Here is a 25,510-nt window from a genome sequence, read left to right on the forward strand (position 1 = left end):
TCGTGTGCATTTGACAGAAATTGTAAACTGTGCTGATGCGCTTTTTACAATCTATAATTTCGTTATCCACAGAACCAAATTGTTTACATTTTGTTCAATCGGGACTCTATTTGGCAATTTTGTTTCTATGTTTGCCATCCTTTGACACATTTCTTTGAGTGTAATTTCTATTCCCTGTGTACAAGGCGGGTGTGTTACATAAGCTAAAAGTGAAGGGGGTACTGTTGAGTTATTTGAAAAGGTTGATAGAGGAAAGCTAAGAGGAGGAGAGATGAAACGTCTACAAAGAAATTCTAAAAAAAACTGTGAATGATTGTTCGTCATCAACCTGACGAGGTAAAACTTGGCTCCATACAGATTGTACTGCACTCATTTACAAAGTAAACATATATTTCTTTAAAAATTAATGGATTAAGGTATATAGAGATTTTCTAAATTTAACATTCATTTTCGTAACAGGATTCTTTTCGGAACCATCGTTAAAAGAAAAAGAGAAAACGTTAAACATGTGCGTCACTAAAACGATTGTGAAGTACCCACATTTGTACAAAGTAGGTATAATGATGTTTGCTTTCCATTCGTTTGATGTGATTGTGCTTTTGATTTTGCAATTTGATAATTTCGGAGTTTCCAATTAAATTAATCTTTGAGCTCTGTATTTGTGCTATTTTACCTTCTTTCAAATACAATATTTCTATCAGAGACGTAAAAAAATCATTTGGTTAACAAATTAATATAAAATAATAGATAGTTTCGTTTTTGATACTGACTATATCATGTGGAATATCAAGACGAGCCCGTTAGGGCGAGTTGAAATATTCCACATGATATAGTCAGTATAAAAAAAAAACTGAAACTACCTATTATTATGTTTATCGATAATTATGACGTCACACAATGCATTGCCTAATATTTTCAGTGATAGCAAGTTCGCTGATACTCGAAAATATTAGGCAGTAAAATCAAAGGGAAAATATACGAATTACTGATAAGGCCATTAATCACACCATTTCATTAAACAATACAATCAACAACGCTATAATTTCATATTTATCACTCCATTGTTTCCGATAGCTTGATTTTTTGGTGATTTTTGGTAATTTTTTTTTAGTAGTACTAATCTGATGCGTCAAGCCCTTGCCAATTTTTGCCGAGGTTTGAGCGCTGACTACCATATGATTTGATTTTTTTCAAATGTCGAAGGTCAGACATCTTTTATTTTAATATACAAACATGGTAATGCGATATATTTTTATTTACTTTCTAAACTTAGCCAATGATTTCTTCCCCATCTTGGTAACTGAAATAGAAATGATAACGTCTTCATATTTGCTTTTAATTATTTTTATATTGAAAGCAGTCCAAAATCATTTGTGTTTTAGATGTCAAATATGGCCTTATTTTTTTCTATATAGTATTCTATTTTACTTGAGATTCGCTATAACATGCTTAAAGTATAACCAATATATTTTTATCAACATACATTTAATGTTAAATCTACCAATAATTGTCAATTATTGCATCACCTAGTTTAAAAAGCATCCTGGTATCTAAGAAACGTCCTGCAGATACCTGTTTTTGGTTGACATCTTTTCTTGTTTATGTTTATATTTTCTTTAACCTTTTCCATTAATCCAGTTTATGTTTTAATTCTAGATAATGCATAGAATTGAGTCAATTGAAAAAACAATCATACCTTTTCTCACAGACAAACTGTAGTAAATATGAACATCCCATGTCATACCACGTGTATGTCCAAAATCCGTACATAGCGAGGCAGTTCTCTCCTTTTCCACCATTTGGTTCACCTATGCCCCAGTTTTTATACATTATTGAGTGATTTGTTGATGACCATATCCATCTGTTTTCACTAATCTCATCTTTTCCACCGAGCCAAAAATTATATTCTAAATTGAAATTGAAATTCAGTATCTACAACATCAATACTGAACAAGGAAAAAAGAGCCATCACCTTTTTAACTATGTGTCGCTCGTATTGCAGAAATCTATGATTCTAAGGATTTTGACCAATCGAATTTAAATAATGGTAAATGATGAGATATGAAAACAACTTCACCTTTTTCCACAACAACCAAAATGCTACTAGTATATACATGTACGTAATACATCATCAAACAAATGTGTGTCGCCTTGCAAAACAAGGAACGTATACATTTGAATGTACATTTTTTTTCTTCAGATATTTAAAAAGTCAGTTAATGAGATATATGTTTCAATTTCTAAAGAAACTTTGCATTCTGACAAAGCTAGTCGTTTTACCAAATAAAACATAAACTCTCAGTGTTATTATGGGAGTTCAATGTAGTCTTCATTAACGGTCGTTCGTTCGTACCTTTCGTTGAACTTTTAGAAAGATAAATGCGTGTGGCAGATAAACTTTACTCCTTTTGAATTATGTGTAACAGTGGCAGTTACGATATGTATAATACATACTGCTATAAAAACGTTTTGCCAAATCTGTCAAGGAGTCTTGTTGCTCTTTAGTTTCAATTTCAATAAGCCGGGCACCATGTTCTTGACAGTAACTCTACAACAAATGTTTACATTAACTGTTTTCATTTTCGCTTTATTATCCTTGCTCTAGTATTTCCTTTATTTCAATTCCTAACATCTACCAGCAACATTAAGTAGTCGATAGTATTAGTTTTTTTAAACTTTGATAGAAATCTAGTGTGATAGTTAACATTCCAAAATATAGCTATAAGTATGATTAAAACAGTGTTTTAAATGTAGTTTATTTATACCCCGCCATCTATAATTTTTCACACGGACCCAGTCATTTGTCGGCACTAGCAATTGTTTGTATCGTTATGTATATATATTTATAGATTGTCAGTTCAAAAACTTGTTTGCAAAAAATATTTTTCCAAACTTTCTGCAGGACAACAGTCCAGCAGAATCCAAACTACATTATGTTGAACAATACTAGGCAACAATACCGCCTTTAGCAATGACCAAAGACATACCGTACAGCAAGCTATAAAAAGACCCGGCATGACAAAATGAAAACAATTCAACCAAAACACACCAGCAGTCTCGTTTATGACAAAGACAACAGGCAATATACCAGTACACATCGACATACAACAACCATGGAATGCAGGTTCACAAATAATGTGAACAGGATACATTTGTTATGTTATAGTTCGACATAAGAATAGCTTGTAAACTGTAAACATCAGAACGAACAAAAATATATCATTTTCTTTGATACTAATATAGAAGATCGCTGAATACTGTTTTTGTCGGTTTTATGTTTCATTTTGTTCTCTTTAAATTCAAACATAGCTAAATGTGTATGACTGAACGGTTATGATTATATATTTGCATTGCAAAGTTCACACAGAGGTTTTTTTTATCTAACGCTACGATTTTTGGGTTTCGATCATTGTTTAAGACCGTACGGTACCTTATTGTTAATTATCTCTACGTCATGCGATGGAACGTAGTATATGGACAATCAGGGGCTTTGGTTTCTGAGAAGTCTATGACGTACAACTTTATTCATCAGTAACATGTCTACATTGGTTGTGCACGAGACAGGTGAACTCAATTCCAATATGAATCGAATAGGATTGTCGGTTTTCTTTCCGACGTTTGGTGATTTTCTCTGCTCATTCACCAATGGAAACTGTCACATAAGAGCCAATTGCGCTAAAATTGGTGGTCTATTCAAATCAAACAATTTATCAATTATTGGACAATCATGACTAGTATTCTTGTTTGTACATTTATTTACCTCTGCATTATACCAGCTTAATCTTTTGGAACTGAGAACGTAGCATGAACTGTTATACTGCCGCCATCCTAATGGACACTCCGTCAATACATATCCTGCATTAAGTCAGAGAACATTCAATTGACGTATAATTTGTTATAATTATTGACCAAGCATAGTGATTTAATGTGTGCAAGGTTCAGCTGACCTTAGACGCAGTGGTTGCAAATAAACTCATCAGAGATACCAGGACCAACATTCTATATTTACGCCAAACGCGCGTTTCGTCTACAAAAGACTCTCGAATCAAAAACTGATTAAAAGGCCAAATAAAGTACGAGGTTGAAGAGCATTCAGGACCAAAATTTCTAAAAGTTATGCCAAAAAGAAAATACGCTTTAAAAATATTTCCTAATAGAAAATACGCTTTCCATATAAATTCCAACTATGTTGCTTGTATTTTAAATGTTTTTCAAAAAATTTGAAGCAGTTAGTCTTAATTTGAAGATCGTGAATGCTGATTTTAACATCATACTAGTACCTTTAATTATTCAAACAGACCGTCGGTGGGGGTTATTATAGATAGCACGATAGAGAAATAAGCGCAACCTTTACTTACGTCAAAAGATTGAACAGATGCAATTGTCGCAATTCAAATTAATATATCGTGGCAAAACAAACAAGACAATAGTGGATTAAAAAAGTGACCAACAAACTCAGTATCCACAAAAAAAACCCACATAAATCAATTTTACATGTAAATGAATATGTTGAACATTCGCTCTTTACACGAGCTTTTTGTGCTTTCACTATTTTAGTTATTTATAAATGTCTTATATATGATGGTGGCAAAGGAAAACAGCGAATCGTTTAATTCTTTAAATTCAATTCGAACTGTGATTCAAAATTAGATATGACCAAACATCTTTACCGATTAGTCTTGACAACGTAACTTTACGATAATTGTTAACTTAGTGCATTCCAAAAATTATCTCAGACTTAAAGTTGTTTTATTAATTAAAAATCAAATAATTATCAACGATTAATATTTGGCTTCATTTGTTAAATGTTTTTGAAAAAAATATACATACCTAGATATGAAATAAGAAACAAAACAACAGCAATACGGCAATGTCGTAATGTCATTTTAAAGAACTCGTTTTGCTCCCTTGGTTCCTTATCTAAGTGTTATTCATGCGAGATCACAACCTATGTAACTATGCACTATTACTATACATGCAATGATATAGATAAGAGTAACCTTAACTGACATAAAATGATCGACTTTGTACAAAGGTGGCAATCAAAATTCAGAAATAGAAAAACACGTCAAGGTCAAATATAATAAAAGTTACTAAGCAGCCTAACTACCAAAAAACACTACGCAGAAATCAATTAGCTTTTTAAGTAAATAGTTCTTGAAACGATCTTTTCTTGTTTGTGAGTGTTTTTTATTCTTTTTTTTTTTTAAACTTAAGTTTAAAACTGCTGTTGACTAGTGTCAGTAATAGTAATATTTTTACCATTTATATCGTATTCCAATAATCTGCAAATCAAAGAACATTTACCAGTCCTTGAAATTCAAACCAAAGCAATTTGTTTGGTGTCATTTCTTAAGACATATGAACAGTTTATCACAATAAATCAAACATGCAAGGATAAGTCAATTGTACAAAGTGTACCCATCGACGATCACAACAATGTGTGTCCAGAACTTGCTTCATATCATTGGTGGTTTCTTAAGTAGTGTGAAAAGGTATTCAACTAGATCGCACTTTGAAACTTGCGACAATAACTGCTTCGGAGAGTAAATTCCAAAGTCAAGAAGGTTATGCATTAATTATGCGCTAGTTTTGTACTGTTTACAAAGATATATTCTCAGACTGTTCATGGCGACTTCAAACTAAATTCTAGTGATTCATTTTAGTCTGAGAAATACAAGTTGTTCATTAGTTATGAAAGAGGTGCGAGAGCGATAGGGGGACATTCAACTCATAGTCGAAATTAAACTGAAAACTCAGGTGACAATTTCAAAAGTAAAAAGTAAAAAGGCTCAACATTTTCTATGTTTTTGTTGTGTTATTGGTACTATTTTGTTGATCTTTGATTTTAAACCATAGCTAAAAAGTAATCGTGATAACTATTAATATTACTATTTCAAAATATCTAATAAAAATGTAAAATTACAAGAATACTGAACTCCGATAAAAATACAAAAAGGAAATTCCCTAATCAAATGACAAATTCAAAATGCTCAAGCACATCAAACAACAATAACAACTGTAATATTCCGGAATTGGTACAGGCATTTTCTTAAGTAGAAAATGGTGGGTTTAACCTAGATGCATAGCTCTTTAAACTTATCACGTGTATGAAAGTCGCATACAATTCCATCATATTGTCAACATTTTTTTAACAAAACAAACAGATACAATAGGTATTAGTGTCAAAAATAAAGAAACAGCACAGCAGTCAACATTGTATTATTATCTTTATCGCTATAAAAACAAACAAATATATAAACATACAGTTACCATGGCGCAATAACACAATGACGGGATGAATAAGTACAAAGCCACGTCATATGTAACACATAAGCACAAAAAGGAATATGAAAAATGCATATAAGAAAATACAATAAAGATAATAATACAAAAATTATGATAGAACAAAGACGGGGTATATATGTACAAAACCACGTCATTGTAACAAAGAAACACTAAAAGGCACATAGACAAGGCATATTAGCAAATTTAAAAGAAAAGAATACAAAAATCATCATAGAACAAAAACACTATAACGGAATGTCTAAGTGCAGAGTCACGTCAAATGGATACCATCGGAAACGTAAGATGATTAACAACGTTAGTACAAAAAAATCTATATGTCAAGACCATCGTGTATTATTTGTGAAGTTATATACGGAATATTTATCAATATGGTCAACATTTTAACGGTTCAAAAATACAAACAAAACATCATTTAAAAAGTGTATTTTATTTATCTTAACTAACATTGACTATATGTTATGTTAGTATTTTGCGCCTATCTGTTAGGGCAAACCCTTTCCAAGTATGTTTTTTGAAAGTTTCTTCTGCTGTCCTCTTAAAACACTGTCCAAATATAGGTTAGCTAGGACTGAGCGTTCACTGTCATGTTCAACTCAATCACGTTCTCTTGAAAATCTTATCTGAAGTTTACTATACCTGTCTATCTATAATGAGTTTTGTCTATTACTCAAGGACGTGCAGATATTAATAATTGTTACATAGATCTACATCTCCTTATTTCAATAAAAAAAAACACATTTGAAATCAAATCATGTATTCACTTTCTAGGGAACTGGGCCTAGCCGATGATTTCACCACTTGCATGGTATCTGAAATAAACGAAAAAGGCTATTATGTCATAAGTTGTTTGAATTCTTCCCAAAGTAGAACAAAACGCTTATGTCGGAGATGACAAATATTCCGTTCAATTTATCGCATTCACAACTATCCTATCATTGTTTATACTTTATCATGAAAACATTTGTGGAATGAAAGTAGTAGTACTTGTTTCATTACCAATATGAAAATATCTAAACAAGCGTGTATTTAGTGTTACCTTTTACCAGTTAATACAATCATATTAATTTTAAACAGTTACGTATGTTATCTACAACTAAAGTAATAAAATTGTTATTCACATGCCATGTAGTATTTATTTTTTTCAAATTTTTGTTTATCCTAAAACTTTTCATAGAGCTTGTTATATGATGCATGTTTTATTACATTTACCAAAATGGTTAATCAATGCACAATTTAGTGAAAAAAAAGTGTCTCTTTTTTATCTTAACTAACATTGACTATATGTTATGTTAGTGTTTTGCGTTGATCTGTTAGGGCAAACCCTTTCCAAATATGTTTTTGAAAGTTTCTTCTGCTGTCCTCTTAAAACACTGTCCAGATATAGGTTAGCTAGGACTGAGCGTTCACTGTCATGTTCAACTCAATCACGTTCTCTTGAAAATCTGTATGCTCGTCATCTTTGTTCTTGTTTGGCTTTATAAATATTTCGATATGAGCGTCACTGAAGAGTCTTATGTAGACGAAAAACGCGTCTGTCGTACTAAATTATAATCCTGGTATCTTTGATAACTATTTGGGGGACTTAATATAGTTAACGTTTGTCCAAATTGCTTAAATTTCCAAATGGGGTTTCTGCACTTATGCCATGGTATACTTGTTTCGCGTCTTTCTATATCATTCGAGTTTTGTTAAAACAGTTTTTCATCAATTATGTCATAAAGTAGAGTCAGTAAAAATTGTATTTACTTTTTCTCACAGATAAACTGTTGTGAATCCGAGCATGTCATGTCAATCCACTGCCATGAGTAATGAGAATAAATAGCGAGGCAGTTCTGTCCTGTGCCACCATCTGGTTCATTTGGGCCCCAATTTGAATACGTAAATATTTGATCTGTTGATGACCACATCTATCTATCTCCAATAATATCATCACGTCCTCCTGTCCAATAAACGTCTGAAATTCAAAAACAACCCATTTTACTCAAAGCTACAAAAAGAAATACTTTGGTCACATAAACATTTAAATATAAAATGAAAATCAAATTGACTCTACGAACCACTGACTGTTAACATTTTGGGATATTTTATAGATGACAATACAATATAATATTTGCTCATTGTAGAAGGCCGTACGGAAACCTAAAGTTGTAAATTTTGTGCCATAAATGGTCTATTGAGTATCAAATATCACTATGCAGTTTTTTTTATTCTATTCTATCAGTTTAAAATCCATCTTCTTTTTTTTTAGATTAAAGGTATCTGGTACCGCTTATTAATCATATTTTGAAGAAAGAAATATAAGCACTATTGACAATGTAACGCCGTTAAAGAATCTTCGTTAAGAAACTATAAGTATACAAGATTCCAACTTAAATTCATCGAGTTATTCATACGCTTTTGTTAAGTGAATTTTGGATTTTCTGTGTGAGTCCTTTTCTTGTCTTATAGCTTCGCTAGCAAGCAAATAAAGGAAGTAAATCGGACAACTGAATTTTAAAAAGATTTACTCAACTGTTATACTATTTCTTTTATAGGGAAGATTACTCCCACATTTAAACATTAGGTTTTTTTCAGATGTCATTGTGGATTTAAGTGTCAGATTTGTATGGATGGCAAATCAGTCTATTTAACAAATGAAATAGAACATCGTAGGTTAAAAATTTGCGACTTTTCCAATGTGTCTATTGACGCCATTTAAATATTTAAGCAGTTCAAATATGTTAACAGTCGAGTATATGTCAATATGTTCCAGAGATTTTCATCTTTTTCATCATTCAGTAACTGTATACCTCAAATGTATGAAGCCAAAAAAATGTCTTCACTGGGAACTCCAGAGCTGAAACATGTAGACTTCAGTTTAGCAGGGACTTAACTCTAATGCTAGTTTTGGTCAATTTTGCCCATATTAACTTTACAGAAACAGTTAGTGTAAAACAGTTGTGCTACACGACGACATGTCTTCTTAACTACAAAATGATGCATTGAGATAGAGACTGCACGATACATTCACAGAATTTTGGAAATTCTTTGACACATAAAATACCCTGTCATTTTGAAAATAAAAATTCTATATATAATGGTGTCGACCTGAAGTTGTATGACAAGTTTACTATAACTTAAAAAAATTGTAACATAGTATAGACTTACAAACAAAAGGTCACCACACATTATTTGTGATGGAAACAAAGACCTTAAAAAACAGGTCCTACCTATATTGTTATATTCTTCCAACCCTTTATACTACTTTTTCATATACCGTTTTTTTTTTCCATAAAGTTGATTGACGTGTTCATCATACTCCGGGTTTAAAAGTATCTTTTGTTAGAAATATACAAGAAATCATTAATTTCCATGAAACTGCTTCATGACCAGCGGCTAATATTACAGTCATAATGCAAAAGATATAGTAAAAAGTATGTGATGCAAAACATCGCTCTAGTGAAATAACAATTCCAGTTAATAGATTCTTGTTTACCAAACCAATGATCGGTGTAGAACACGTCTGAAATAAAAAATGATGGATTTATCGATTTGAAGTGTTTAATGCCACTTTTCATCAGTATTAACTATTGCATGCGAACAGTAATTTTATTATTGGAAAATACCAAACAATTGAGAGAGAAAACAAATATGTGTAGAATGAGTCAAGTGATTAGTTCATTCATACATATATTTTGTCGCTGGGATGCTGTCTTATTGAGGGAAACTCACATCTCTTTTTAACGTCAAACTTGCACATGTGTCTTTTGGTTATATTTGTCGCTAGGTTGCGGCTCATTGACGTTTACAACACACTTGTTTTTGATGGACATTGTCAATTTTCAAACATGCAGTTCAAGGTGTTATTTCGTATCTGATAAAAGATGAAGAGAGATAAAAGGACCTTATACAAAAAAGAAGAAATGGTCTTATTTAAAAAATGAAAAAAGAATGACTTGTTTTGTCGCTCGTATTTCGGTTGTCTATAAATATAGTTCCTGTCATGTTTATGAATGTAAACTATAAGTACTGTGTCTTTTAGGGGGACATCAATGGCTTAAAATGATTAGTTATACTATTTCTTTTATAGGGAAGATTATCCCCACATTTAAACATTAGGTTTTTTTCAGATGGCATTGTGGATTTAAGTGTCAGATTTGTATAGATGACAAATCTATCTATTTAACAAATGAAATAGAACATCGTAGGTTAAAAATTTGCGACTTTTCCAATGTGTCTATTGACGCCATTTAAATATTTAAGCAGTTCAAATATGTTAACAGTCGAGTATATGTCAATATGTTCCAGAGATTTTCATCTTTTTCATCATTCAGTAACTGTATACCTCAAATGTATGAAGCCAAAAAAAATGTCTTCACTGGGAACTCCAGAGCTGAAACATGGAGACTTCAGTTTAGCAGGGACTTAACTCTAATGCTAGTTTTGGTCAATTTTGCCCATATTAACTTTACAGAAACAGTTAGTGTAAAACAGTTGTGCTACACGACGACATGTCTTCTTAACTACAGAATGATGCATTGAAATAGAGACTGCGCGATACATTCACAGAATTTTGGAAATTCTTTGACACATAAAATACCCTGTCATTTTGAAAATAAAAATTCTATATATAATGGTGTCGACCTGAAGTTGTATGACAAGTTTACTATAACTTAAAAAAAGTTTAACATAGTATAGACTTACAAACAAAAGGTCACCACACATTATTTGTGATGGAAACAAAGACCTTAAAAAACAGGTCCTACCTATATTGTTTTATTCTTCCAACCCTTTATACTATTTTTTCATATACCGTTTTTTTTTCCATAAAGTTGATTGACGTGTTCATCATACTCCGGGTTTAAAAGTATCTTTTGTTAGAAATATACAAGAAATCATTAATTTCCATGAAACTGCTTCATGAACAGCGGCTAATATTACAGTCATAATGCAAAAGATATAGTAAAAAGTATGTGATGCAAAACATTGCTCTAGTGAAATAACAATTCCAGTTAATAGATTCTTGTTTACCAAACCAATGATCGGTGTAGAACACGTCTGAAATAAACAATGATGGATTTATCGATTTGAAGTGTTTAATGCCACTTTTCATCAGTATTAACTATTGCATGCGAACAGTAATTTTATTATTGGAAAATACCAAACAATTGAGAGAGAAAACAAATATGTGTAGAATGAGTCAAGTGATTAGTTCATTCATACATATATTTTGTCGCTGGGATGCTGTCTTATTGAGGGAAACTCACATCTCTTTTTAACGTCAAACTTGCACATGTGTCTGTTGGTTATATTTGTCGCTAGGTTGCGGCTCATTGACGTTTACAGCACACTTGTTTTTGATGGACATTGTCAATTTTCAAACATGCAGTTCAAGGTGTTATTTCGTATCTGATAAAAGATGAAGAGAGATAAAAGGACCTTATACAAAAAAGAAGAAATGGTCTTATTTAAAAAATGAAAAAAGAATGACTTGTTTTGTCGCTCGTATTTCGGTTGTCTATAAATATAGTTCCTGTCATGTTTATGAATGTAAACTATAAGTACTGTGTCTTTTAGGGGGACATCAATGGCTTAAAATGATTAGTTATACTATTTCTTTTATAGGGAAGATTATCCCCACATTTAAACATTAGGTTTTTTTCAGATGGCATTGTGGATTTAAGTGTCAGATTTGTATAAATGGCAAATCTGTCTATTTAACAAATGAAATAGAACATCGTAGGTTAAAAATTTGCGACTTTTCCAATGTGTCTATTGACGCCATTTAAATATTTAAGCAGTTCAAATATGTTAAAAAAAGAGGGACGAAAGATACCAAAGGGACAGTCAAACTCATAAATCTAAAACAAACTGACAACTCCATGGCTAAAAATGAAAAAGAAAAACAGAAAAACAATAGTACACACGACACAACATAGAAAACTAAAGAATAAACAACACGAACCCCACCAAAAACTAGGGGTGATCTCAGGTGCTCCGGAAGGGTAAGCAGATCCTGCTCCACATGTGGCACCCGTCGTGTTGCTTATGTGATTACAAATCCGGTAAATAGTCTAATTCGGTAGGTCATATTCATGAAAGGGAAGGGGATTGTAGTTACGACGTAAGGAACATATCCGATATCATTTGTGAAACGGTTATTCCATAACGGTCAAACAACTCGTGATGGCGTCCGTAAAATTTACGAAGGGATGATTTCAACTTCACTATTTGGAACTCTTGGTTTAATAGCTTCCTTGTGAGCAGCAAACCTCTATCAAGAAAATCATGATAGGAAATGCAAGTACAGGAATATCGTATCAATTGGGAGATATATACCCCGTATGCAGGTGCTGCTGGAATGTTGCTACTTAGAAATGGAAAGTTCACAATTGGAAAGCTAAAATCATCTCTTTTGTCGTAAAGTTTTGTTTTCAACCGACCCTCATTGTCAATTTCTAGATGTTAGTCAAGATATGAAGCCGACTTAATTGTATCTGTAGTATCCTTTATCTCTAGTTCGATTAGATAGATGCGTTCCACATAGTCACCAAATTTTGAATTGTTTAGTGAAAGAACATCATCTATATAGCGGAAAGTAGAGTTAAAGGATATTGCTAACTTCTTGTCTTTCTTCCTAAGAAGTTCCTGCATGAAGTCAGCCTCATAATAATAAAGAAACAAGTCGGCGAGTAGAGGGGCACAGTTTGTTCCCATTGGAATGCCGACAGTCTGTTGAAAAACACGTCCTCCGTACGTACCAAATATGTTGTCAATCATGAAATCAAGCATCTTGATAATATACAGTCGAGTATATGTCAATATGTTCCAGAGATTTTCATCTTTTTCATCATTCAGTAACTGTATACCTCAAATGTATGAAGCCAAAAAAAATGTCTTCACTAAGAACTCCAGAGCTGAAACATGAAGACTTCAGTTTAGCAGGGACTTAACTCTAATGCTAGTTTTGGTCAATTTTGCCCATATTATTAACTTTACAGAAACAGTTAGTGTAAAACAGTTGTGCTACACGACGACATGTCTTCTTAACTACAGAATGATGCATTGAAATAGAGACTACGCGATACATTCACAGAATTTTGGAAATTCTTTGACACATAAAATACCCTGTCATTTTGAAAATAAAAATTCTATATATAATGGTGTCGACCTGAAGTTGTATGACAAGTTTACTATAACTTAAAAAAAGTTTAACATAGTATAGACTTACAAACAAAAGGTCACCACACATTATTTGTGATGGAAACAAAGACCTTAAAAAACAGGTCCTACCTATATTGTTTTATTCTTCCAACCCTTTATACTACTTTTTCATATACCGTTTTTTTTCCATAAAGTTGATTGACGTGTTCATCATACTCCGGGTTTAAAAGTATCTTTTGTTAGAAATATACAAGAAATCATTAATTTCCATGAAACTGCTTCATGACCAGCGGCTAATATTACAGTCATAATGCAAAAGATATAGTAAAAAGTATGTGATGCAAAACATTGCTCTAGTGAAATAACAATTCCAGTTAATAGATTCTTGTTTACCAAACCAATGATCGGTGTAGAACACGTCTGAAATAAAAAATGATGGATTTATCGATTTGAAGTGTTTAATGCCACTTTTCATCAGTATTAACTATTGCATGCGAACAGTAATTTTATTATTGGAAAATACCAAACAATTGAGAGAGAAAACAAATATGTGTAGAATGAGTCAAGTGATTAGTTCATTCATACATATATTTTGTCGCTGGGATGCTGTCTTATTGAGGGAAACTCACATCTCTTGTTAACGTCAAACTTGCACATGTGTCTTTTGGTTATATTTGTCGCTAGGTTGCGGCTCATTGACGTTTACAACACACTTGTTTTTGATGGACATTGTCAATTTTTAAACATGCAGTTCAAGGTGTTATTTCGTATCTGATAAAAGATGAAGAGAGATAAAAGGACCTTATACAAAAAAGAAGAAATGGTCTTATTTAAAAAATGAAAAAAGAATGACTTGTTTTGTCGCTCGTATTTCGGTTGTCTATAGATATAGTTCATGTCATGTTTATGAATGTAAACTATAAGTACTGTGTCTTTTAGGGGGACATCAATGGCTTAAAATGATTAGTTATACTATTTCTTTTATAGGGAAGATTATCCCCACATTTAAACATTAGGTTTTTTTCAGATGGCATTGTGGATTTAAGTGTCAGATTTGTATGGATGGCAAATCTGTCTATTTAACAAATGAAATAGAACATCGTTGGTTAAAAATTTGCGACTTTTCCAATGTGTCTATTGACGCCATTTAAATATTTAAGCAGTTCAAATATGTTAACAGTCGAGTATATGTCAATATGTTCCAGAGATTTTCATCTTTTTCATCATTCAGTAACTGTATACCTCAAATGTATGAAGCCAAAAAAATGTCTTCACTGGGAACTCCAGAGCTGTAACATGAAGACTTCAGTTTAGCAGGGACTTAACTCTAATGCTAGTTTTGGTCAATTTTGCCCATATTAACTTTACAGAAACAGTTAGTGTAAAACAGTTATGCTACACGACGACATGTCTTCTTAACTACATAATGATGCATTGAAATAAAGACTGCGCGATACATTCACAGAATTTTGGAAATTCTTTGACACATAAAATACCCTGTCATTTTGAAAATAAAAATTCTATATATAATGGTGTCGACCTGAAGTTGTATGACAAGTTTACTATAACTTAAAAAAAAATTAAAACATAGTATAGACTTACAAACAAAAGGTCACCACACATTATTTGTGATGGAAACAAAGACCTTAAAAAACAGGTCCTACCTATATTGTTCTATTCTTCCAACCCTTTATACTACTTTTTCATATACCGTTTTTTTTTTCTTTCCATAAAGTTGATTGACGTGTTCATCATACTCCGGGTTTAAAAGTATCTTTTGTTAGAAATATACAAGAAATTAATTTCCATGAAACTGCTTCATGACCAGCGGCTAATATTACAGTCATAATGCAAAAGATATAGTAAAAAGTATGTGATGCAAAACATTGCTCTAGTGAAATAACAATTCCAGTTAATAGATTCTTGTTTACCAAACCAATGATTGGTGTAGAACACGTCTGAAATAAACAATGATGGATTTATCGATTTGAAGTGTTTAATGCCACTTTTCATCAGTATTAACTATTGCATGCGAACAGTAATTTTATTATTATACTGCAATCAGCTATTTTACTATACAGATAAAGCTATACGTATAAACGTTAGCTTTATACGTCAATGACCTCAACTCACCTATAAGCCCCGCCTACTTACAACGTCACGTCACAACCATGACAACGTGTAGTAACAATGGTCAAACTTTTATGAATTAAACTTGTTATGTCTTCAAATTGGTAATTTATATACCATGATTTATCAAATGTTATTAATTAGAGTTCATTTCCCTGTCTTTTCCCTGAAAATGTCAATTTTGTACCGCCTGGACTACGCTCAAAGGGAAATACCCAAAAATGGTACCCCAAGAGGGAAATTCTAAACACTTTTTTTTAACAATATTTGTTTCATATTTTTATTATTTTTTCAATTCTTTATCGATCTCAGTATAAAAACAATATACGTATAGTGTCTTGAAATATGAAAATTATTTGTATTCGGCACGAAACGGGAAAATGCTCGGTAGAACCTCGCATTTCCCCCGTTTCTAAGCCTCATACAAATAAATTTCATATTTCAAGACACTATACATATATTGTCTAATTGGAAAATACCAAACAATTGAGAGAGAAAACAAATATGTGTAGAATGAGTCAAGTGATTAGTTCATTCATACATATATTTTGTCGCTGGGATGCTGTCTTATTGAGGGAAACTCACATCTCTTTTTAACGTCAAACTTACACATGTGTCTTTTGGTTATATTTGTCGCTAGGTTGCGGCTCATTGACGTTTACAACACACTTGTTTTTGATGGACATTGTCAATTTTCAAACATGCAGTTCAAGGTGTTATTTCGTATCTGATAAAAGATGAAGAGAGATAAAAGGACCTTATACAAAAAAGAAGAAATGGTCTTATTTAAAAAATGAAAAAAGAATGACTTGTTTTGTCGCTCGTATTTCGGTCGTCTATAAATATAGTTCCTGTCATGTTTATGAATGTAAACTATAAGTACTGTGTCTTTTAGGGGGACATCAATGGCTTAAAATGATTAGTTATACTATTTCTTTTATAGGGAAGATTATCCCCACATTTAAACATTAGGTTTTTTTTCAGATGGCATTGTGGATTTAAGTGTCAGATTTGTATGGATGGCAAATCTGTCTATTTAACAAATGAAATAGAACATCGTAGGTTAAAAATTTGCGACTTTTCCAATGTGTCTATTGACGCCATTTAAATATTTAAGCAGTTCAAATATGTTAAAAGTCGAGTATATGTCAATATGTTCCAGAGATTTTCATCTTTTTCATCATTCAGTAACTGTATACCTCAAATGTATGAAGCCAAAAAAATGTCTTCACTGGGAACTCCAGAGCTGAAACATGAAGACTTCAGTTTAGCAGGGACTTAACTCTAATGCTAGTTTTGGTCAATTTTGCCCATATTAACTTTACAGAAATAGTTAGTGTAAAACAGTTGTGCTACACGACGACATGTCTTCTTAACTACAGAATGATGCATTGAAATAGAGACTGCGCGATACATTCACAGAATTTTGGAAATTCTTTGACACATAAAATACCCTGTCATTTTGAAAATAAAAATTCTATATATAATGGTGTCGACCTGAAGTTGTATGACAAGTTTACTATAACTTAAAAAAAGTTTAACATAGTATAGACTTACAAACAAAAGGTCACCACACATTATTTGTGATGGAAACAAAGACCTTAAAAAACAGGTCCTACCTACATTGTTCTATTCTTCCAACCCTTTATACTACTTTTTCATATACCGTTTTTTTTTTCTTTCCATAAAGTTGATTGACGTGTTCATCATACTCCGGGTTTAAAAGTATCTTTTGTTAGAAATATACAAGAAATCATTAATTTCCATGAAACTGCTTCATGACCAGCGGCTAATATTACAGTCATAATGCAAAAGATATAGTAAAAAGTATGTGATGCAAAACATTGCTCTAGTGAAATAACAATTCCAGTTAATAGATTCTTATTTACCAAACCAATGATCGGTGTAGAACACGTCTGAAATAAACAATGATGGATTTATCGATTTGAAGTGTTTAATGCTACTTTTCATCAGTATTAACTATTGCATGCGAACAGTAATTTTATTATTGGAAAATACCAAACAATTGAGAGAGAAAACAAATATGTGTAGAATGAGTCAAGTGATTAGTTCATTCATACATATATTTTGTCGCTGGGATGCTGTCTTATTGAGGGAAACTCACATCTCTTTTTAACGTCAAACTTGCACATGTGTCTTTTGGTTATATTTGTCGCTAGGTTGCGGCTCATTGACGTTTACAACAATTTTGTTTTTATGGACATTGTCAATTTTCAAACATGCAGTTTAAGGTGTTATTTCGTATCTGATAAAAGATGAAGAGAAGATAAAAGGACCTTATACAAAAAAGAAGAAATGGTCTTATTTAAAAAATGAAAAAAGAATGACTTGTTTTGTCGCTCGTATTTCGGTTGTCTATAAATATAGTTCCTGTCATGTTTATGAATGTAAACTATAAGTACTGTGTCTTTTAGGGGGACACCAATGGCTTAAAATGATTAGTTATACTATTTCTTTTATAGGGAAGATTACCCCCACATTTAAACATTAGGTTTTTTTCAGATGGCATTGTGGATTTAAATGTCAGATTTGTATGGATGGCAAATCTGTCTATTTAACAAATGAAATAGAACATCGTAGGTTAAAAATTTGCGACTTTTCCAATGTGTCTATTGACGCCATTTAAAAATGTTAAGCAGTTCAAATATGTTAAAAGTCGAGTATATGTCAATATGTTCCAGAGATTTTCATCTTTTTCATCATTCAGTAACTGTATACCTCAAATGTATGAAGCCAAAAAAATGTCTTCACTGGGAACTCCAAAGCTGAAACATGAAGACTTCAGTTTAGCAGGGACTTATCTCTAATGCTAGTTTTGGTCAATTTTGCCCATATTAACTTTACAGAAATAGTTAGTGTAAAACAGTTGTGCTACACGACGACATGTCTTCTTAACTACAGAATGATGCATTGAAATAGAGACTGCGCGATACATTCACAGAATTTTGGAAATTCTTTGACACATAAAATACCCTGTCATTCTGAAAATAAAAATTCTATATATAATGGTGTCGACCTGAAGTTGTATGACAAGTTTACTATAACTTAAAAAAAAGTTTAACATAGTATAGACTTACAAACAAAAGGTCACCACACATTATTTGTGATGGAAACAAAGACCTTAAAAAACAGGTCCTACCTATATTGTTCTATTCTTCCAACCCTTTATACTACTTTTTCATATACCGTTTTTTTTTTCTTTCCATAAAGTTGATTGACGTGTTCATCATACTCCGGGTTTAAAAGTATCTTTTGTTAGAAATATACAAGAAATCATTAATTTCCATGAAACTGCTTCATGACCAGCGGCTAATATTACAGTCATAATGCAAAAGATATAGTAAAAAGTATGTGATGCAAAACATTGCTCTAGTGAAATAACAATTCCAGTTAATAGATTCTTGTTTACCAAACCAATGATCGGTGTAGAACACGTCTGAAATAAACAATGATGGATTTATCGATTTGAAGTGTTTAATGCCACTTTTCATCAGTATTAACTATTGCATGCGAACAGTAATTTTATTATTATACTGCAATCAGCTATTTTACTATACAGATAAAGCTATACGTATAAACGTTAGCTTTATACGTCAATGACCTCAACTCACCTATAAGCCCCGCCTACTTACAACGTCACGTCACAACCATGACAACGTGTAGTAACAATGGTCAAACTTTTATGAATTAAACTTGTTATGTCTTCAAATTGGTAATTTATATACCATGATTTATCAAATGTTATTAATTAGAGTTCATTTCCCTGTCTTTTCCCTGAAAATGTCAATTTTGTACCGCCTGGACTACGCTCAAAGGGAAATACCCAAAAATGGTACCCCAAGAGGGAAATTCTAAACACTTTTTTTTAACAATATTTGTTTCATATTTTTATTATTTTTTCAATTCTTTATCGATCTCAGTATAAAAACAATATACGTATAGTGTCTTGAAATATGAAAATTATTTGTATTCGGCACGAAACGGGAAAATGCTCGGTAGAACCTCGCATTTCCCCCGTTTCTAAGCCTCATACAAATAAATTTCATATTTCAAGACACTATACGTATATTGTCTAATTGGAAAATACCAAACAATTGAGAGAGAAAACAAATATGTGTAGAATGAGTCAAGTGATTAGTTCATTCATACATATATTTTGTCGCTGGGATGCTGTCTTATTGAGGGAAACTCACATCTCTTTTTAACGTCAAACTTGCACATGTGTCTTTTGGTTATATTTGTCGCTAGGTTGCGGCTCATTGACGTTTACAACACACTTGTTTTTATGGACATTGTCAATTTTCAAACATGCAGTTTAAGGTGTTATTTCGTATCTGATAAAAGATGAAGAGAAGATAAAAGGACCTTATACAAAAAAGAAGAAATGGTCTTATTTAAAAAATGAAAAAAGAATGACTTGTTTTGTCGCTCGTATTTCGGTTGTCTATAAATATAGTTCCTGTCATGTTTATGAATGTAAACTATAAGTACTGTGTCTTTTAGGGGGACACCAATGGCTTAAAATGATTAGTTATACTATTTCGTTTATAGGGAAGATTACCCCCACATTTAAACATTAGGTTTTTTTCAGATGGCATTGTGGATTTAAATGTCAGATTTGTATGGATGGCAAATCTGTCTATTTAACAAATGAAATAGAACATCGTAGGTTAAAAATTTGCGACTTTTCCAATGTGTCTATTGACGCCATTTAAAAATGTTAAGCAGTTCAAATATGTTAAAAGTCGAGTATATGTCAATATGTTCCAGAGATTTTCATCTTTTTCATAATTCAGTAACTGTATACCTCAAATGTATGAAGCCAAAAAAATGTCTTTACTGGGAACTCCAAAGCTGAAACATGAAGACTTTAGTTTAGCAGGGACTTAACTCTAATGCTAGTTTTGGTCAATTTTGACCATATTAACTTTACAGAAATAGTTAGTGTAAAACAGTTGTGCTACACGACGACATGTCTTCTTAACTACAGAATGATGCATTGAAATAGAGACTACGCGATACATTCACAGAATTTTGGAAATTCTTTGACACATAAAATTCCCTGTCATTCTGAAAATAAAAATTCTATATATAATGGTGTCGACCTGAAGTTGTATGACAAGTTTACTATAACATAAAAAAAGTTTAACATAGTATAGACTTACAAACAAAAGGTCACCACACATTATTTGTGATGGAAACAAAGACCTTAAAAAAACAGGTCCTACCTATATTGTTTTATTCTTCCAACCCTTTATACTACTTTTTCATACACCGTTTTTTTTTCTTTCCATAAAGTTGATTGACGTGTTCATCATACTCCGGGTTTAAAAGTATCTTTTGTTAGAAATATACAAGAAATCATTAATTTCCATGAAACTGCTTCATGACCAGCGGCAAATATTACAGTCATGATGCAAAAGATATAATAGTAAAAAGTATGTGATGCAAAACATTGCTCTAGTGAAATAACAATTCCAGTTAATAGATTCTTGTTTACCAAACCAATGATCGGTGTAGAACACGTCTGAAATAAACAATGATGGATTTATCGATTTGAAGTGTTTAATGCCACTTTTCATCAGTATTAACTATTGCATGCGAACAGTAATTTTATTATTGGAAAATACCAAACAATTGAGAGAGAAAACAAATATGTGTAGAATGAGTCAAGTGATTAGTTCATTCATACATATATTTTGTCGCTGGGATGCTGTCTTATTGAGGGAAACTCACATCTCTTTTTAACGTCAAACTTGCACATGTGTCTTTTGGTTATATTTGTCGCTAGGTTGCGGCTCATTGACGTTTACACCACACTTGTTTTTGATGGACATTGTCAATTTTCAAACATGCAGTTCAAGGTGTTATTTCGTATCTGATAAAAGATGAAGAGAAGATAAAAGGACCTTATACAAAAAAGAAGAAATGGTCTTATTTAAAAAATGAAAAAAGAATGACTTGTTTGTCGCTCGTATTTCGGTCGTCTATAAATATAGTTCCTGTCATGTTTATGAATGTAAACTATAAGTACTGTGTCTTTTAGGGGGACATCAATGGCTTAAAATGATTAGTTATACTATTTCTTTTATAGGGAAGATTACCCCCACATTTAAACATTAGGTTTTTTTCAGATGGCATTGTGGATTTAAGTGTCAGATTTGTATGGATGGCAAATCTGTCTATTTAACAAATGAAATAGAACATCGTAGGTTAAAAACTTGCGACTTTTCCAATGTGTCTATTGACGCCATTTAAATATTTAAGCAGTTCAAATATGTTAAAAGTCGAGTATATGTCAATATGTTCCAGAGATTTTCATCTTTTTCATCATTCAGTAACTGTATACCTCAAATTTATGAAGGCAAAAAAATGTCTTCACTGGGAACTCCAGAGCTGAAACATGAAGACTTCAGTGTAGCAGGGACTTAACTCTAATGCTAGTTTTGGTCAATTTTGCCCATATTAACTTTACAGAAACAGTTAGTGTAAAACAGTTGTGCTACACGACGACATGTCTTCTTAACTACAGAATGATGCATTGAAATAGAGACTGCGCGATACATTCACAGAATTTTGGAAATTCTTTGACACATAAAATACCCTGTCATTTTGAAAATAAAAATTCTATATATAATGGTGTCGACCTGAAGTTGTATGACAAGTTTACTATAACTTAAAAAAAGTTTAACATAGTATTAATGATAAAAAAAAAAAAAAAGTTTAACATAGTATAGACTTACAAACAAAAGGTCACCACACATTATTTGTGATGGAAACAAAGACCTTAAAAAAACAGGTCCTACCTATAATGTTTTATTCTTCCAACCCTTTATACTACTTTTTCATATACCGTTTTTTTTTCTTTCCATAAAGTTGATTGACGTGTTCATCATACTCCGGGTTTAAAAGTATCTTTTGTTAGAAATATACAAGAAATCATTAATTTCCATGAAACTGCTTCATGACCAGCGGCAAATATTACAGTCATGATGCAAAAGATATAATAGTAAAAAGTATGTGATGCAAAACATTGCTCTAGTGAAATAACAATTCCAGTTAATAGATTCTTGTTTACCAAACCAATGATCGGTGTAGAACACGTCTGAAATAAACAATGATGAATTTATCGATTTGAAGTGTTTAATGCCACTTTTCATCAGTATTAACTATTGCATGCGAACAGTAATTTTATTATTGGAAAATACCAAACAATTGAGAGAGAAAACAAATATGTGTAGAATGAGTCAAGTGATTAGTTCATTCATTCATATATTTTGTCGCTGGGATGCTGTCTTATTGAGGGAAACTCACATCTCTTTTTAACGTCAAACTTGCACATGTGTCTTTTGGTTATATTTGTCGCTAGGTTGCGGCTCATTGACGTTTACACCACACTTGTTTTTGATGGACATTGTCAATTTTCAAACATGCAGTTTAAGGTGTTATTTCGTATCTGATAAAAGATGAAGAGAAGATAAAAGGACCTTATACAAAAAAGAAGAAATGGTCTTATTTAAAAAATGAAAAAAGAATGACTTGTTTTGTCGCTCGTATTTCGGTTGTCTATAAATATAGTTCCTGTCATGTTTATGAATGTAAACTATAAGTACTGTGTCTTCTAGGGGGACACCAATGGCTTAAAATGATTAGTTATACTATTTCTTTTATAGGGAAGATTACCCCCACATTTAAACATTAGGTTTTTTTCAGATGGCATTGTGGATTTAAATGTCAGATTTGTATGGATGGCAAATCTGTCTATTTAACAAATGAAATAGAACATCGTAGGTTAAAAATTTGCGACTTTTCCAATGTGTCTATTGACGCCATTTAAAAATGTTAAGCAGTTCAAATATGTTAAAAGTCGAGTATATGTCAATATGTTCCAGAGATTTTCATCTTTTTCATCATTCAGTAACTGTATACCTCAAATGTATGAAGCCAAAAAAATGTCTTCACTGGGAACTCCAAAGCTGAAACATGAAGACTTCAGTTTAGCAGGGACTTAACTCTAATGCTAGTTTTGGTCAATTTTGCCCATATTAACTTTACAGAAATAGTTAGTGTAAAACAGTTGTGCTACACGACGACATGTCTTCTTAATTACAGAATGATGCATTGAAATAGAGACTGCGCGATACATTCACAGAATTTTGGAAATTCTTTGACACATAAAATACCCTGTCATTCTGAAAATAAAAATTCTATATATAATGGTGTCGACCTGAAGTTGTATGACAAGTTTACTATAACTTAAAAAAAAGTTTAACATAGTATAGACTTACAAACAAAAGGTCACCACACATTATTTGTGATGGAAACAAAGACCTTAAAAAACAGGTCCTACCTATATTGTTCTATTCTTCCAACCCTTTATACTACTTTTTCATATACCGTTTTTTTTTTCTTTCCATAAAGTTGATTGACGTGTTCATCATACTCCGGGTTTAAAAGTATCTTTTGTTAGAAATATACAAGAAATCATTAATTTCCATGAAACTGCTTCATGACCAGCGGCTAATATTACAGTCATAATGCAAAAGATATAGTAAAAAGTATGTGATGCAAAACATTGCTCTAGTGAAATAACAATTCCAGTTAATAGATTCTTGTTTACCAAACCAATGATCGGTGTAGAACACGTCTGAAATAAACAATGATGGATTTATCGATTTGAAGTGTTTAATGCCACTTTTCATCAGTATTAACTATTGCATGCGAACAGTAATTTTATTATTATACTGCAATCAGCTATTTTACTATACAGATAAAGCTATACGTATAAACGTTAGCTTTATACGTCAATGACCTCAACTCACCTATAAGCCCCGCCTACTTACAACGTCACGTCACAACCATGACAACGTGTAGTAACAATGGTCAAACTTTTATGAATTAAACTTGTTATGTCTTCAAATTGGTAATTTATATACCATGATTTATCAAATGTTATTAATTAGAGTTCATTTCCCTGTCTTTTCCCTGAAAATGTCAATTTTGTACCGCCTGGACTACGCTCAAAGGGAAATACCCAAAAATGGTACCCCAAGAGGGAAATTCTAAACACTTTTTTTTAACAATATTTGTTTCATATTTTTATTATTTTTTCAATTCTTTATCGATCTCAGTATAAAAACAATATACGTATAGTGTCTTGAAATATGAAAATTATTTGTATTCGGCACGAAACGGGAAAATGCTCGGTAGAACCTCGCATTTCCCCCGTTTCTAAGCCTCATACAAATAAATTTCATATTTCAAGACACTATACGTATATTGTCTAATTGGAAAATACCAAACAATTGAGAGAGAAAACAAATATGTGTAGAATGAGTCAAGTGATTAGTTCATTCATACATATATTTTGTCGCTGGGATGCTGTCTTATTGAGGGAAACTCACATCTCTTTTTAACGTCAAACTTGCACATGTGTCTTTTGGTTATATTTGTCGCTAGGTTGCGGCTCATTGACGTTTACAACACACTTGTTTTTATGGACATTGTCAATTTTCAAACATGCAGTTTAAGGTGTTATTTCGTATCTGATAAAAGATGAAGAGAAGATAAAAGGACCTTATACAAAAAAGAAGAAATGGTCTTATTTAAAAAATGAAAAAAGAATGACTTGTTTTGTCGCTCGTATTTCGGTTGTCTATAAATATAGTTCCTGTCATGTTTATGAATGTAAACTATAAGTACTGTGTCTTTTAGGGGGACACCAATGGCTTAAAATGATTAGTTATACTATTTCTTTTATAGGGAAGATTACCCCCACATTTAAACATTAGGTTTTTTTCAGATGGCATTGTGGATTTAAATGTCAGATTTGTATGGATGGCAAATCTGTCTATTTAACAAATGAAATAGAACATCGTAGGTTAAAAATTTGCGACTTTTCCAATGT

At 32.0% G+C, this 25,510-nt stretch overlaps 1 protein-coding gene and 1 long non-coding RNA gene across 2 annotated transcripts; both read right to left on the minus strand.

Moving 5' to 3' along the window:
• Nucleotides 1–1,237: 1,237 nt before the first annotated feature.
• Nucleotides 1,238–4,977, minus strand: LOC143054993 (perlucin-like protein). The gene is made up of 5 exons (XM_076228108.1): nt 4,831–4,977; nt 3,761–3,855; nt 2,455–2,548; nt 1,697–1,907; nt 1,238–1,300 (listed from the first exon to the last, which is right to left on the minus strand). The coding sequence occupies exons 1-5, from the start codon at nt 4,883–4,885 to the stop codon at nt 1,270–1,272; spliced, it is 486 nt and encodes a 161-aa protein (XP_076084223.1). The 5' UTR covers nt 4,886–4,977; the 3' UTR covers nt 1,238–1,269.
• A 2,069-nt stretch (nt 4,978–7,046) lies between these two features.
• On the minus strand, nt 7,047–8,310 carry LOC143055586 (uncharacterized). Its single transcript, XR_012972096.1, has 2 exons — nt 8,056–8,310; nt 7,047–7,118 (listed from the first exon to the last, which is right to left on the minus strand). It is a non-coding gene; the product is annotated as an uncharacterized LOC143055586 (long non-coding RNA).
• Between the last annotated feature and the right edge of the window lie 17,200 nt (nt 8,311–25,510).

This window comes from Mytilus galloprovincialis, chromosome 12 (assembly GCF_965363235.1).
Source record: "Mytilus galloprovincialis chromosome 12, xbMytGall1.hap1.1, whole genome shotgun sequence".
In the NCBI taxonomy this organism is placed as follows: domain Eukaryota; kingdom Metazoa; phylum Mollusca; class Bivalvia; order Mytilida; family Mytilidae; genus Mytilus; species Mytilus galloprovincialis.